The sequence below is a fragment of the Nesoenas mayeri genome (assembly GCF_963082525.1).
Source record: "Nesoenas mayeri genome assembly, chromosome: 5".
NCBI lineage: Eukaryota > Metazoa > Chordata > Aves > Columbiformes > Columbidae > Nesoenas > Nesoenas mayeri.
Window position 1 is genome coordinate 41121624 of NC_137548.1, and position 17066 is coordinate 41138689.

The 17066-nt window shown below is 39.8% G+C and overlaps 1 protein-coding gene across 1 annotated transcript in view; it reads left to right on the top strand.

Annotated features, from left to right (window-relative positions):
- Positions 1-17066, top strand: part of LTK (leukocyte receptor tyrosine kinase) — a gene marked incomplete at both ends in the record, with an annotated part of 94721 nt that overhangs the window by 14638 nt on the left and 63017 nt on the right. Inside the window, one exon of the mRNA XM_080345261.1 lies at positions 10035-10162. Coding sequence (XP_080201387.1) covers positions 10035-10162 — 128 coding nt within the window. The remainder of the gene's footprint in view (positions 1-10034; positions 10163-17066) is intronic.

Genomic DNA, 17066 nt, shown 5'->3' on the forward strand with positions numbered 1-17066 from the left:
GCGTGGTATAGTAGCCCAAAGCCCTCCTCTCTAAAGCTTACATCACTCTCCAAACCACACTTTACGCTCTTGGAAGCATAAAATAAGATAAAATTAAAAGCCAAAATAAGGAAGTATCCTTCTAGTCATAGTAATTCTTTACAACACGATTGACTGTCTTCTGATTTATGTGTTCTGAGAACAGTGTGATCACCTGGCTATCATCCTTACTTTCTTCTATGTTTCTTTACTGGAGAGGAAAATAAGTCCACTCTTCTGTTTGCAAAGTCAGTTTCCTACCAAAAGTGGACTGGTGCAATTAATAAATCTTGGTTATGTTGATTTAGGATATGAGCAAAACAGTGCCGTGTTTTTTCAACCCAGAGCTGATTTTTTTGGATCCAAAAATAAAGTTCAGATCTTGGCAAAAATGACTGAAGTGTCTTTGAAAATAAAGAACCGATTTTCCAAACAGCCATAAGGTAGACTAAGTCATCCCTGACTTTTAGTCCATTCAGGAAGTCCTGGATACCAGGGCTTTCCCACCCACTGAGAATCTGTTACACAAAGCTCATTGCTCACAACAGTAATTCCAGTTGAAATTTGAAAAAAGATTCTGCACCTTTTACATTGTTCTGGCTGTAAGTTAAGGTATTCATACTGGAGAGTCACCTCTCAGGTGGCAAATATTTCAGACAGCATGAATAAGCTTAGTCCTAATCCTTTTCATAAGAGAAACATGCAGATTTTAGGAGACTATCCAGACTCGCTTTCCTCTGAAGGCTTGGCTCTCATGGTACTCTGAAACAGTAAGCAATGAAAACATCACTCTTTTTAACATTTAGCATACCATCAGGGCTCCATGCTTATTAAATTGTCTCGTTATTAAGAAGACTGTTTATATTGGTGCTGTGATTTGAGTTAGCGTCCTAGCCCTCTCTAGACAGATTGATTTCCTGGTTACAACTCCAGCTCTGTCCTTTTTTATCTCAAGGTCCCTGATAGTTCACAGTTTGCTGATTTGGCCGAAAATAAGTTGATTTTCTTCATGCAGTTAGAAACCTTTCTTTTTTGTAGCCTGCACAGTCATTTGAATTTAATTTGAGAACAAGAGATAACACCCAGGACAGAGTGAATGTTTTTAATTGCTCTGATCTGAGAGCCAAGGAAGTTCTCAGCACTCTGCCCACAGGTGTGAGGTGGCCAGTAAGGGGGACATGGATAGGGCAGAGCTTGGCTGACATCCAAACTGATCAATAAGAGTATTCCATCCCATTAGTGTTTCATATTTCCTATTTCATGCTTTGTATTTAAGGAGAGTCGGGATCTTCCGGTCTCTCTCTCTTTGTCAGAGCTGGGACAGACACCTGTTCAGGGGAGTTCTGTTCAGGACTTTCTTTAGGTCAGCCTTTTGCCATCCTGCCATTTTGCAGAGGCCTCTGGGCCTTTCTGCCTTTTTCTCTCTTTTCTCTCCAGGATCGCTATTTGGGACCAGGGTACTGCTTCCTGGGACTGGCTGCTCAGTGTGGACAAAGTTTGTGAGGAATTACGTTATCTTTTAGTTGATATTCTATTTTTATTATATATATAATTACTAGTAATGTATTAGTATTTCATTATTTTATTAAACTGTGTTTATCTCAATCCAAGTTTCTTCCTTCCCTTTTGATTTTCTCCGATATTAGGGGGCTGCAGAGGGTGCAGGGAGTGAGTGAGCAGCTATCACGGTTATATTGCTAGCTTGGGTTAAACCATGACACAGAGCTTTTGCCAGCTTAATACATTCAATACCCTACAAAGGGCCCTTCTTGCCATGCCACTGTGGCCTGTCAGGCCTCCTTGACAAAGGACGTCAACTGTGATCTCTAAACCAGTCTCCCACTTTTTTGTTTGTCCTGTTGCTGTTGAGGAGGGACTTCCTCTTGGTCACTGCTGTCCTTCCCTCAGCCACTCTTCCCTCTGGCTGAGACCTTTGCTTTGCCTTCCTGATTTTTGACCTCCTCAGCCTGGAGGTGGTGCCTACCTGCCCCATCTCTGTCATTGTCTTCAGTTTTGTCTGCATTGCTCTTTGGAGTCCGAGGTTACATTGCAACTTGGTGCTCCCACAGTTGCTGCCTCTCCCTGCTGCATTCTGTAGCCCATTGTGTAGCCGTGCACAGACTTGCTCGCCTGCACACATTGTACTTGGGTCCACAAAAAGACCCTGTTAGCCTGGATTCAGGCAGCTTATGTACCCTGGCACTTTTCTTTTTTGACTTCTCATGGGCCCATCTCTTTTCCCCTCTGGGCTACAGCACACCATGTCCATGGGAAGCAGTCTTAACACTTTGGGCCCACTGATTTCTGCTCGCTGCTTCTAAAAGAGTGTGTTGTGATGGTACAAAACTGCCAACTAGTAGCTTCCCCTCATCCTCATGTGTCTTTTTTGCCTTTTGGTCATTTCTTATCTCTAGTTATCTGTTGCTTTTGGAGTATCTATCTAATTCTCTCTTGCAGTTAAATATGTGACATTTAGGACTAATGTGGTACGTTTGTAATTGATTTGTGGTGCTTTTTTGTCAGTTGTGCTAGACTTTGCAAAACATTCCTCCAATTTCTTAAATATAGCTCATGCAAACATGGCCAATTCTGGAAAGAAGCTGGCGTAGAAGCCTATGGGTGCTATCACAATTTCTGCTGTTAAAAAAAAATAATAATCAATTTTCCAAGTATTGGCTTGGGCTTTAATGCTATTGTGAACTCTTCTCTTGTTTAACGATTATATTATTTGTGTCTTACATTGTTCTATTTGTATCTTTAAATACATGTGTGTTGATATACACACTAAATTTGAAAATTAGTCATTGCTAATAAACTTCAATCATCTCTCTTTTCAATTTCAACCCTTCTTTCCATCCCTCTTCTTAATTCACATATTTTGGTTTAGTCATGGCCTACCTTGCAGGATTCCTTCAGAAATCAATAGATATCTGATCTAGGGAGTCTCTATTCTAATCTTCGTCTTGTGCACATGTGCTTAGCATTTGTTTTTACATGTCTCTTTGTTACTTATCATGACTGGGTTTCATGATCCTGGTTTGTCTCTTCCTTGACATAACTTTTATCCCCTTCTCTTCCTTCATTAAGCGGGAATGTGGTTAGAATGTGGTTAGGGGACAGTGCAGATTAACTGGAAACACTTCTCGCTGCAGTTGAACTAGCAATCTACCTACTCATAGCTCAGTGAATGTTGTGTGAGCTCTTTTTCTTTCAGGTTTGCTAATTCCTTCACTGGAGGCTGTACCAGTGATGATAAAATTCTGCAATTTCCTGGACTGCATGTAGAAATCTTTTTATAACTTCTTATTTCTTCCTAGACATCCATTTCCTTGGAAACCATTCTTTTTATGCCATGCAAGTGCTGGAGAGGGTCTCTTCCTTCACCTGCATCTTTAATCTTCAGGATTATTCTTCAAAGCTGCTTGTTGATGCCAAAGTTCTCCACAGCATAATGTAAACATTCTGTCCATTTTCCGTGTCCTGATTTTTTTTTTTTTTTTTGGGTTGGGAGAAGATGGCATGGAGAAAAATAATAGGATGTGACCCTGAGGAACTTAGAAGAGACACCAAAGAATGAGCAGAATAAAAAGTTCTTCTGCTCTCTTTTTACAGACGGTAGCCTGGGCACTAACAGAACAAACCCCAGGTAACACAGAGTGTTGGTAATGCACTGGGATATTTAATCCAGGGTCTTTATCATGAAGAATGCAAGGCATACTGCCAGAAGACAGTTTTTAATCTTGTACTTTTCTCCACCCTAGTGTAGCCACTGAAGGGCCGATCCAGACAGCAGTCTTTTACTGTCATGTCAGAGTTTTTTAGCACAGGTTAAGAGGTACAAAGTGAACTCATGACAAACAAGTTCACTTTGTGGCACTCACGGGAGGATTCATTTTGGCTAACTTGAGCTATTTAGGAGGTGAGCGATTTAAGCTGGTCTTCTAGTCTCTTCCTGTAATGCTTTTTTCTCTCCGTTAACTAACTTAGATTTAACACCTAAGTACTAGGTGATTGAAGTAATAAATCCCATTCTTATGTATTTACTGGACAATTTGTGGTAAGAAATAGTTTAATCTATAAACAGTACTCTTGTGAATCCCACCTTTTCACAGCTTATGCCTATGAAAACTAAATTCTGGCATGGTGCAATTGGAATCGGTCTTTCTGGAAAGGAATTTGGCAGATATTGAGAGGAGACTTGTGGCAGTACTTCCATATTTTCCTGGCAGTATTGAAGAGAAGTTGTAGAGGATGGAATCTTCCATGCTGCTCCATATAGCTGCTGCCAAGGTGCTAGTAGTGCAGACATACAGCTAGAAGAAGTTTAGCTGAAAGTTCCTGTATTCAAAGGCTCATATGAAAACAGAATTTGATAAAGATGGCCTTTTCTGACAAAGGAAAACCACTAGACCACAAGCTCTGATACAACTGCATAAATATGATCTGGTAACTGGAGAGCTAAATTAAAAATTGAAACACTTGTGGTATAAGTGCAAAGTAAGATGAAGCAAGTTACTGTGAAAAATAGGCAGGACACTAGAAGGAAAATCAGCTGTTTGTAAGGTGGATATGAGCTGCCTTTCCCTGACATTAGAATTAATGGCACACCTATTAATAACCTGTGCCTAGCATACAGGCTGTAAACAAGAGTACACAAATGTCAGTGATCACAGAGTGTTGCAGATATGATGGCAAAGAGTCCTCTCAAAAAAAAGAAACAGAAAATGCACAGGTTGTATGCTTCTACAACCTGCTCTCCATGAACAGACCTAGAAGGTCCCTGACAAAGTACAGCCATTAATTATTCTTTTCTATTACATGCAAAACAGCTGAATATCGCTGTGGAAGCCAGGAGCTTGCTGCCCTAACGCTTCCTGCTCTGTTCCCTGCAGACCCGGTGTGTTCTCTAATATCTGTACCACACAGTGGATCATAAAGAATGCAATACCAGCAAATAAACTAATGAATGCCATTAAAAGGAAAAATCCATGAAAGAAGAAAGGGTGCATTTTCACACAGATTTAGCAAAAAATATCTCAGAAGTAATTTTTGCAATGTTTCGGAAAGCTGTTGGATTATGCCCTTGTCATTAGAAAATTGCCAGCTGCAGGTGTGGTTTTAAATTGGTGGGTTTGTTGCAACTTTAGAATGTTGAAAGTCTAAAAAGAGTTCAGGATCTGTAGGGGCTGTTCATGTAGACAATGCCATTATAGTCTCTTAAGAATAAAGTGGGTTTAAGACAACCTTTTATTCCATGAAAAATTGTCATTTCAACAGTGTTCCTTTTGTTAATTAATCCAACTTAATACAGTTTTTCCATTATTTTGCTCAAGTTTGTAATTGGGATTCAGCATATCGTTTGGTTCCACTTTTACCCTTTCTCAGTATCAAGAAAACACTTTCTTTTCATACTGAGATGCTTTCTGAGACTTTCTAAAATGAGTGTTATGGCAAAGGTACGACCAGCCAGTTTCTTAAGGGCTTTGGGATTCAAGCTCTCTAGGGCTCTTGATTTTTAAATTGTTTGTGCTTGAGGAAGTAGTGCTCTTACATTCTTATATGGCATACTGTACTGTGGGGCTTTTTCTCCCTCATAAATACAGAATCTACTGTTGATGGAACAATTTGCCTTTTCAACATAGTTATTGAGAGCCTTATGATTTCTATTTAGTAAATGGTCTTGTTTTTATTCCCTCTTGTGCTCTGTGCTACCTAATACTGAGCCATGTGGCCATGTGCATTCAAATCCTGCAGGACTGAGGCAACAGTGGTATAATTTAGCGTGTCACTGATTCATCTCTTCTTTTCTCTTACACAGCCTATCCTTCCTAAGCAGATTTATAATCTCATAGCAACTTCCCTCGTATGTCAAGGATTCTGGAAAGGTGTGTACCCAGAAGCTAATTACAGAGACAGATACACCAGTTGCTGGTTCACTGGATATCTGTTCATAATTTGATACTTCTAACCTCGCTGAATGACCTCAGATTCTCTTTCTTCTCTGTATTAGAGAACAACCATTCACTTCTTTTATTTCTGTACTGTGGTTATTTTATTGCTCATCTATACCCTTGTGGTTATCTGATATGTGTCACTGTCATGTGAGAATGAAAGCATCAACCATGACTTCTTAAAATGGGTTGAGAAAGTTTTGTACATACCCCAGCAAAGTGTGAAGGGTTAATAAAAAATGCTGGTAGATTGGACAGATAGTGCTTACAGCTGTTAGGTATGTGATCAAATCAATATTGGAATTGTGTCAGCCACTGAGGTGCACCAAAACACCGGGTGTCTGACCACTGCAGGTATGTGACAAGGAAATGAATGTTGATTCTTGACTGATGTGAAGAAGAGTTCTACTCTGCAGCATGCCAGTAAAAAAGCTTTAAAGTGACCAGGAGTGGTTGGACAGCACCTGCTATTCTTTGTGACAGTGATGTTGCAACAAAAGAGTTTACATAGAAACAGTTAAATTAGCAGAAAGACCTTAAGAGAAGGAGGCAACAATGCAGTGCATGTCAACATATCTAAGCATGTTCATTCTTAGGTCACTGTAATCAAAATTCCATAAAGAAGGACCTCAGACAGCACAGGAGGGCTTTGATGTGGCTGATTAATGAAAAAAATAAGTCACCTTTTTATTATTTTTCACAAAAACTGTAGAATGGGATAATTTTGAAATTAGTGAAAAGCATTGAATGGATGATAGGGTATTAGCTGTTTACTTCTTTATGATGGTAGATTCTTTAAGCATTGACAAGAACAAAACGGGATTGTGGCCAGACTGAGGAAAGAGAACTTTAGAGACTAATTGATAGGAGTTTGTTCATGGGTAGAAATCACATAGCAGTAAACACTCAAAACCTGTGTTACAAATGCTGTAGCAGCATCTACACTTCAGAAAATGAACACAGTGTTGCAAAAGTGCTTGCCGAGAGTCGAGATTGTAAGTTTTCTTAGAGACGTGCTCTAAAAGCATCATGTAATGAGGAGTGCCCCATCCTCTCCTTCCCCACCCCTAGACCTGCCCCTCCCTCCCAAAATAAATCTGTGCCTAAATGATGGAAATAAGAGGTTTAAATAGAAGACTTGGAAATAAGGTTATTTCCAGCAGTACCCATTTCTGGAGAAAACAGCAACATTATCTAATATTATCTAACTATCTAATAAAGAAGTTTAAGATAGTATTTTATGCAACTGGCCAAACTTCCAAGCATAAAAATGTAATATGCCTAGCACTATTAAGTTGCTGAATATTTAATGACAATATACTTGTGATTGTATGAAAATACAACACAGCATGCAATCAGAAATCTCATATCTCGGCTTCAGTGCCCAAGTTATTACTGAGAAAAAAAACGGAAACTTCTAACTTTTGTTAGTGTAGCTGTTACCATTATAAGTAAACATCAAGGTTAAGAAATATGTAGCCAATTCAGGAAGCTACATTGATTCCTAGCAGTGTTAGCGCATAGTGGGTCTTAGTCTACTTGAAATGAACAGGAAATATTTCCTTTTATTAGCTGTTATTCCAGTTTATTTGCAACTGAATTGGAATAACTCCTATTCAAATGCATCTGGGTAAACTTTCATTCTCATAAATTAAATGACACTCACACTGAAAAAGTTGAGGGCAACTTTATTCTCACATACTTCATATGAGCTGGCAATGCATCAAAAGGAGCATGGCCAGCAGGTGGAGGGAGGTGATTCTGCCCCTCTGCTCTGCTCTGGTGAGACCCCACCTGGAGTCCTGTGTCCAGCTCCGGAGCCCTCAGCACAGGAAAGACATGGACCTGTTGGAGAGGGGCCAGAGGAGGCCACAGAAATGATCAGAGGGCTGGAACAGCTCTGCTGTGAGGACAGGCTGAGAGAGTTGGGGTTGTTCAGCCTGGAGAAGAGAAGAGTCTGGGAACACCTTATTGTGACATTTCAGTATTTAAAAGCTGCCTTTAAGAAAGATGGGGACAGACTTTTTAGCAGGGTCTGTCACAGCAGGACCAGGGGTAATGGTTTCAAACTAAAAGAGGGGAAATTCAGCTAGACACAAAGAAGAATGAGGGTAATGAGGGTAATAAAACACTGGCACAGGTTGTCCAGATTGATGGTAGATGCCCAGTCCCTCGAAACATTCAAGGTCAGGCTGGATGGGGCTCTGAGCAACATGATCTAGTTGAAGATGTCCCTGCTCATTGTAGAGAGGCTGGACTAGATGTGCTTTAAAGGTCCCTTCCAACCCAAACTATTCTATGATTCTGTGAGACTTTCTCTGCTTCCCTTATTTTCTCAGGGTTCAGTGATAGGACAGTAGTTAAGAGGTTTGTGAACACACATATGTGGGGTTTGAGGGATTTTTTCATTTATTTTTGGAGCTGCTAGTAGACTGTATGAGTGTCGAGGGTTAAGATTGCGGAGTGACAATAAAACCCTGGCAGATGTATTGTTAACCTCCTCTCCCCCACACTTCCCCCTTTTGCCCCTCCCTCTCCCCCCTTTCACTCAGGAGAGGCGATTGGGAGGAAAAAAGAAGGACAGAGAGAAGAGAGTTGGAAAAAATTAAAGATGTTTTACTAATGCTATTAATAAGAATAGAGAAAATAATACAAAATATACAAAACCAATCTTGAAAGTCTCAGCAACTGCAGAGCCGGCACCCAAAGTCCTGGATTAGACTCCACAGCCAACCAGAGCTGGATTCAGTCTCTCACTAGGCCTCAGTTCACAGGGACGACTAGCAAGGTCCTCTCCTAATGTCGGCCATAAGCAGAAGGAAAAAAGGGACGAGATCCTCGTGATCTCCCATTTTATATGAAGTATTCACGTGAATGGAATGTTATACACAGTTGGTCAGTTGTTTCTTGTCGCCCCTCTCGCGAGATGTCCATCCATGCTTATCAATAAGTTTGCATTCCATTGCTAGGTTTTACCAAAACATGTGTCTGGTTCTCCAGGAAAATGCAGTTAATATGAAGGCTGTAGCTGACAGGCAAAATTCACTGAAAGAGAAACTTGTTTTTAACAAAACCAGGACAATGAGTTTGGGTGAGGAATGGAAAGCAATGCTTCAGCTGTGAGTTACAGCTGTGAGGATTCTGACATCCTTTTAAATGAAATTGATACTGCCCGGACTGTCCAACTGTTACCCCAAAGAAGGGAGGAAAGGGGCATCCTTGACATTGTCTCCTGTTCACCCCAGCTGAGTAATGTCTTTGTAACTTTCACTGGATTTAAAAACTCTGGCTAAGGTTGCCAAAATCATGTGCCTTACAGGACAATTAGACCACACCAGCTGTTTCTAGGATGTAGAAGTCACTTAGCTGTCCCTGGATTTCTGATGTAACAGGGTTCCTGAATCCCTGGTAGGTGGAAATCCACCCTAGTCCTGACATTTTAAATTTATTTTTATTTTAAAAAGAAGAAATATGGTTATTAGAAAGTTGAGCTCTTTCTCATGATTCTCTAGTCCTTTTGAGCAGAAAATTATCTCCAGTTCACTTTTGAGTGGCTGCAAAGTAAAGACACTCATCCTTGTCTCTATCAGTATCACAGTTCAGTCCTGAAACACTGGGATTCATTCCACCTAGGCTGTCCGGAGAGGATTCAATTCTGTCATAAATCTATGACTGGCAGAAATGCGGTGAACTGCTGTCTAGAAGTACTTCTGTCTTCCCAGTGTCTGTACAGGGAGCCCCTAGACAGACCATGTCATCTGGACACCACTCCATTTAGAGAAGAGTAATCTCATTTTACTAGTACTTTTTATTTTCTTAACAAGCTACTGCATTGTTTGGTGCCAGTAATTGCAGTCATCTACATCAAAGCTTCCAAATGGGAAAACAAAGCAAAGAAACAACCCCCGTCCCAAAACAAACAAACAAACAAAAAACCCAACAAAACAAAATACAAACCAACCAACCAAAGAAACCCGCACAAAACCAAACCCACACACAAAAACCCCAACCAAACAAAAAACCCCACAAACCTAAATCTCATTCTCTTTTCTTTTAACCTTTCAGGAGGGAAACTTCCTTGTTCATTACTCTGCAGAATATGTCGAATGTGGGCATGGTTGAAATTATGGGAAATGATGCTGTTAATAGTTCCCTGCATGTAAAGAAGAACTGGATAGGACTTTTTGAAACTAGTAAGCAGGCGAAAAAGTTTTATTCAGGGCTAGTACTGTGTGTTACTAGCCTGTTTCAGTCATGACTTCTGTTAAACATTCAGGATTTTGTAAGCAAAATCAGAAGTAAGACTAACAGAGTAATAATAGTTAATTTAACAACAACGTAATGCAAGAAAGAAACTTCCTGCATTCTCTTTAAACTTCTTTAAGGGTTTAAAGTCAACCTGGAATGTCATGTCCCACAACGGCTGCACCATGACCACTACGCTAGACGGGAACTGAGGTGCAACTTCAGATCAAAGGAAAACAGTCATCACTTTCAATCTCTTTGTAGAGGATTGATGAAATGCAATTCTGTCTGTGTTAACCTTGTGATTAGATTTGATTAGCTGATGCATTCATTTGGTGATTTCAGAATCTGATTATTTAAGACATCAACATTAACCAATTTGAGTTATTGATCCAAATTCTTTGTGACCTAAACTTGGCTATAGTTGGTTTTAATTTAGAGAATTTAGACCAGTTTTGGCCTAGTGATATGTTGGTTTGTTCTTAATATTTCCTTGCTAATTTTCAGAAAGGAAATCTATTCCAAGTGCATAGATCTATGTTTTGTATTTTCTTTGTTCTTTTAAACCAAGAAGTCTTGAGGGGAAAAAAAGTAATATAGCTTTGGTGTTTGAAAGGCTCTCTTTAAATTAAATCATTTGTTCTCACATATTGCACAGTACTTCAAGCAGCAGTGAAATAATACCCTGTAAGTTGCAGTTTGCTCATTAGAAGATCCAAAATTAACTAATAACAGGTAATTATACACAAACTGCTAGTTGCTCATTTTGGCAAATCTTTTCAATACATCTGTTCACACACATAAAACCAGATCCGTACTTACTGTGAACTGAGTTAGCAGAAATGTCTGTATAAATAGCAAAAGAAAACCCATCTAAAGCCCCAACATTTAGCTTCACTGAAATATCATGGTGTTGTTCAAAATGACTCATCAAATTCACGTATTCAAAGACCTGGTTGGGGGTCAAAAGCTTTTATATTTCAACAAGCTGCCTCAATGAAAGTCCGTTAATCCTTAAATGGTTGGGAGTGAGTACAGTGTGCTAACGAGCTAGAACAGAGGGGAAAACACAATAACTTCAAACTGTGGGTGGGAATCACGACTGGATTTCAGTAGAGAGGTAAAAGGCTCCTACAGTTGGAGGTTCACTCTGCAGGAAGCAGAAATATGTGAAATATCTAAACACAACCCCAGAGGATACCTTGACTCTCTATTGCTTGAGAATATCCAGAATACTGTTGAAAAATGTTGCTGCATCACTGCTGCTAAAGCAGCCTTACAGCCTGATTTCTTCATGGCTTTTTGTCTGGTCTGGTGTTCATGCCAGACCACTTGAACTTATGTAATGGTGGTGGAACCTGCCAAGGCAAGGAAGAGTCAGTGTGTGACTTACTGACAGTGGATTCGTTTGAGCAGCCCAGCACGCTGCAAAAAACAGAGGATTATAGGAGCTGTTGGGTACCTTGTGTTATTTGGTACAGACTGTTGCAGTCCCTGGCAGCCCTGTCACAGAAATTTAGATGAAAAAGGACAACAAAACATTCACCCTGTGCTAGGAGTGCCGGAAACTAAAAATGCAAGAGCTGACTGTGATGCTGAACTCTCAAAACTGTGGCAACAGAGCAGAGCTGTCTTATGGGTTTTCTGACCCAGGCCAAGTGTAGGAGCCAAGGATTAAGTCTGATCTCTTTTCCATGTGCCAATTACATCATCCCACCTGAAAAAGATAGTTGCCTCATTAAATGATGGCTCGGCTTTAGCCAGCTATCATAAAGACTGCTGCAGTATTGCAGGAGTGTCAAACTAAAGTGGGTAACCGAACACGTGTTCTGTCTCATGTTTGTGGGAGCAGCAAAAAGTAATAGTATAGGTCCTTTTAACTAGCTTGGTCTTTCTAAACATCTGAAACCAATTTTGGACAGCTTAAATAACAGTGTCCCACATGCTAAGATTCTTCCTGTTCAATGGAATATGCTGAAAGGAAATTGCTTTGCTTAATTTCTAAAATGTTGGTTTTAAATTTTCCAAGGAAATTGTCCTACCAGCAAAGAAATTAAGTAGTGACCATGCAGCATGCCTGCTGCCCTGATTTTTCAAAGTAATAAAGAAATTCCTTGCCCCTCTGTAACTCAGCTGTTAGACTGTTTACTAAAGAAAGAGTGAAGTTAGTAACTAACACAAAATGTTATTTCCCATGGATGTCTCTGCTAATGGTGTAATGCAGTGCAGAAGTAAGATGTGCTTTTAGGGTATTTTCTGATCCCCTTCATACAAGCTGCAGTTAGATGTTCACTGATCTGCCTCTTTCTCTCCCAGTCTCAAATAGCCATATTACTGGGAATTTCAGAAGCAGCATAGGCAGAAAACACTTTGTTCAGTCTTGGCTTATGTGTTGAGTGCAAAAACCATCAAGGCAGGTCATTGTCCACAAAGTCTCACAGACGGTAACAGACTGGGACTTTCCCTGTTTTGTCTTAAGGCAGGGGCCTCTCTTGTTTCTAGTTCAGCTAACAGTGAGCAATTCATGAATGAAACAGGTGTGCAGAAAGCTCTCCATCATGGGCTCCAGGACCTTCTTCTATGGTCATTGCCTTGCCTCCTCTGTTGATCCACCATAACAGAGCTCACAGGCTAGGTGGGAGAGAACATCTTTTTGAGAAGATACAGAGTTGACTCAGTTTTTAATTTCTTTCTTTTGCAACACCTGTCACCTTTCCCTGTCTTCTGGAAAAAGCAAACAAACAAAACCCCAAAACAAACCAACAAACAAAAATCTAATAGAGAAATAAAGCTTTTAAGGTTTTTCTATCTTGCTTGAGGGTTTTTCAGCCTAGGAATTAAAGCGCTGGGTTTTCACAAGCACATGGTGGGAAAGGTAACTGAAGTGGTTGTTGAGCGTATGTAGACTGTAAAGCGACTTTAAAAACATACTTAAGGGATGCAAGAGAAAGCAATCAATTAAAGGCTTTATGGCTTCAGGGAATGTGGGCAGAACAAGGGCTGCCCTTTTCAGGAGGAGGAGAGAGCTTCTTGGCCTGTCAGACATGTGATAGACATTAGTGGCAGGAATTACAGACAGTGCCCTGAAGAAAAAATCAAATTGTCTATTAAAGAAGGGTGTAAAATGTATATCCTTTCCTTTAACAAAAATAACTGTGTTTTTCCTCCAAAGTTCAAGCAAGTCAAGTGGCTTTCATCTTTTTTTGTGTTTGTGGCCAAACTTTCACAACTGTGTGTAAAGTTGGGAGACATTTTCTCATGTAATGTAGGGGAGTGTATCCTGTGTATTCATTCTCCTTTTGTATTCCTGGGGGAGCATTTTCAGTACAGAATGTTGGGCAAATTCTGAATGTCTTTGGTCATGATTTCAGTCAAGAAGAGAAATGTTGTTTGTACCTAGGACCTCTGTACTTTGCATGCACATGATTTTTCCTAGGTAATGATACATCCTTTTCTCAGAACTAGGGTGAAGCATCCCAAGCAAGGGCAAGTCTGTCACACCTTGAAAGTTTGTATTGCCATCAAAACTCCCCTTTTGTCTTTCCCCCTGCACAGTTCTTTTGGACCGTGCTATTCACATCCCTGCTTCATTCTTACATTTAGTAGTATCTGGACAAGCCTTTGGTAGAGACACTTTTTTTTGGAGGGGGCATACTAATTCATATAAGGAAGTGTTACAGTCTCTGACTCTTTGAGAAGAGCAGGTAAGTTCTTTGCAGCAGACAAGAGCAAGTGGTAAGGAGAATATGTAGTAGAAAAAGAGTTATTCTCTCCTCCTTGTATATTTACAACTTCTAAAATATGATTTTGCAACATCAAAATTTATTTCACCTGTAAGGATACAAACAATCTGGAATTCAGTCCTTTGATTACCTCTTGCCATTTCTACTTAGTATTTTTTTCTGCTTTTTTCCTCCCTTTGCTTATTTCTTTCACAGAAGTAGGCTTTTTTTTCTTAGTAGATTCAACAGCCTGCCCGTCAGGCACGTTGGGGCTGCATGGTGGGTAGAAGAGCTAGCAAGAATATGTGGGGATTGCATGAGGGTGGCATGAAAATGGCTGAGACAGAACTGAAGCTGTTACCTGAACTCCTAGAAGGACTTAGGTCGTAGTGACACATGTTCAAGGTCTAAGCTTATGGCCATAAAAATGCCTTTTTGAGTTTAAAAAAAAAAATATCAGTCAGGCTTTCCTTACTCCAATAAAAAACATTGCACTGGCACAAGAAAAGTCAGTTTTATTAGGGAAGGATTGATCACATGACCAACATTAGTCTCTGCATAACTGCAGATTTTCATGACTTTCTCTTTTTCACAAAACAAACGTCATCAAATCTCAGTCACTAGTATGTGCAGGGACACACGTGCATATTCACATGCATGTTTAGTGATACCTCTAGATAAAAGCTGTGGTAACATGTGAACTGTAAGTTTCAATATTATACTGAGATACTACCTTCTTATGTAAAAGTTCACCATAATTATGGTGTGGTATGTTTTTCCCTGACAGTGGATTTAGTAAAGAATGGTGTTTGGGGCTCCTGAGCAAAATAATTCTGAGGAAGTCAGTATTTTATGGCAAAACACAAGTGCTGCTCCTCTGAAAAGGTGGAGGTCTTGTACTCCCTTACATGATTAACCCAAGATCTACCTGTAGCCTTTGGCTCCTCCTGAATGAAAACCTAAAGAAGTAGCTTTGCTACAATGTAGTACTAAATTTTGTTAAGTGTCCTTTATCACTCAGAGTCATATTCTGTAGTTCCCAGGAAGTACCATATCTAGTGTTCTGCCCAGTGAAGCTGGAATTGGCAGCATGAATTGAGTTATTGAGTTGTGTTTATCTCTTCCGTCCTAGCATACATGTATATTCCTCTTCTCTCCATGCATCTTTATTTGCTGTGACGTTTCTTCATTGTCTCTCATCTGAGAATGTGAGGTCTTCTAGGCTGGGCTTCTCCCCATACCTAAACTGTTAATTATCAATGGAAGAGCTGAAAATGGGACCAAGTTCTTCACATCTTGAGGGTTTTTCTTCTCCTTCTGAATTTCATAAAATATGCTTCACACAGCTCTAAGAAACCACAGCCTCATATAGCTTAAAAAGAGGTGGCCAGAAGCCAACTTTCAAATAAACACTCTCCGCTCCTTCATTAAAAGAAAACATTATCATAATATTAAATTACAAGTCAAATGGTGAAGGTATCTTTCTTGTGTACAAGATATTATCCTTTGAAGTCGTAGAGCCCAGAGTGATTTTCACATGAGGGTGACCAAGTAGGAAAAAGGGAAAAAGTAAACAAAACAGTAAGGTTGGTTGTTTGTCACATTCCTCTCCTGGTTATAGAAACACACGTGTTTGGATAACAAGCTTATTGTTACCCACATATTTTTCTTTCCCTGAACTTTAACACCCCTTATTCTGTACTTGTTTTCTAGGATATGTTACCTTCCTGGTATGCCTCTCCATATTGACAGGAAAGGCTAGCATTGCAGCTCTACCTCTGTGAAACATTTTGAAGTCAGACATTCTATTCAAACTCTCGTCGATGCTCTTGCAAGAAAGAGTAGGAAGCTTGCCAGTGAACCTAGCTGAGATAAAGGAGAAGTTTCATGAAAAGAGCTGAGAAAAGGCCAATTTTTGTCCTAGTCCTAGGTAACAAACCTATTAGATGAGACTGCTAGCAAGTAGTCCTGCTGATAATTAGTATTTTTCTTCTTTTTAAAACAATGCAAATAAAACTTCTTCCTCATAGACAAGCACTCTAGCTCTTTGTAGAATGCAGAACTGGATGGTCAAGATGGGAAGTCAGAAAAGTGACTTCACAAAGCAGAATCTGAGTCTGCCTCATTCCGTATTTGTGCCAACAACTATCTGTGGACTTTGTGATCATAGTTTCTTGTGCCCTGACCCCTTCCAGCTCAGTTGGGGGCTTTGTCTCTGTTGACAGGGTTTTCTTTGGCAGCTGCTGACTGTTTGTCTCTATCACAATATATCACAACGTATTTAGCATTCTAGATATGACAAAACAACCCCCAAATCTATTTTTGTTCTGGAGTTTACTTTGGATTTTTTTGGTTCTGCTCTCTTTTTTAAGAATTCCAGACACTCGCTCTTCATGCAGCTTGTACAGTTGCTACCCATTGAAGGTTACTGCCTCTTGGAAATTCTGATGTTCACCTCTGTTAGCTGGGTAACTGGGTGACATTATTGGGAGAGTCTTGCTGTTCTGGTTTCCCAGCATGCCAGTGTCTTCGCTATTTCCCAGGTCATTTGTCTTTACATGTAAAGACATCAAGCATAGGCAGTAACAATTACATTCTCCTCTTTTGTGAGTCTGAGTTGGTAAGTTCTAAATGGTATTTTGCAATAACTATCAGGTCAAATTACTCACTACTTGTCCAGCTCACTTAGCTTGATACATTTGAACTTCTTTCAAATTAATTAACAAAAATGAGAACTGTAGACATAAGTAATCAAAATGCAGTTTAGTGTTTTGCTGTGCTATTACTGTGAAACTCCACTTCAGAAGAAATGTTAATAGCAGTTGCTCAGTAATAGTCAGTACCATTTCTGAATGGGTCTATATCAGCATCAGATCAAGGATAACCAGGAATATAATTATTCTAGCAAATCTCTCTACTCTCTATGCTCTGTACCTACTGCTGACTCCTCCTCTGGATGCTTTTTTCCAACAAAGTATTTGTGCTATGTTATAATCAGAGATTTCAGCCTCGTTCTTACACTTTTGTACTCTAATAAGTACTTTAAATGACACATCATGTTTCTGATATCAGACTGCATTTCAATACTAGGAGGACAATAACTGGGAGCTTTTCCTTCTGCAAGAATTTT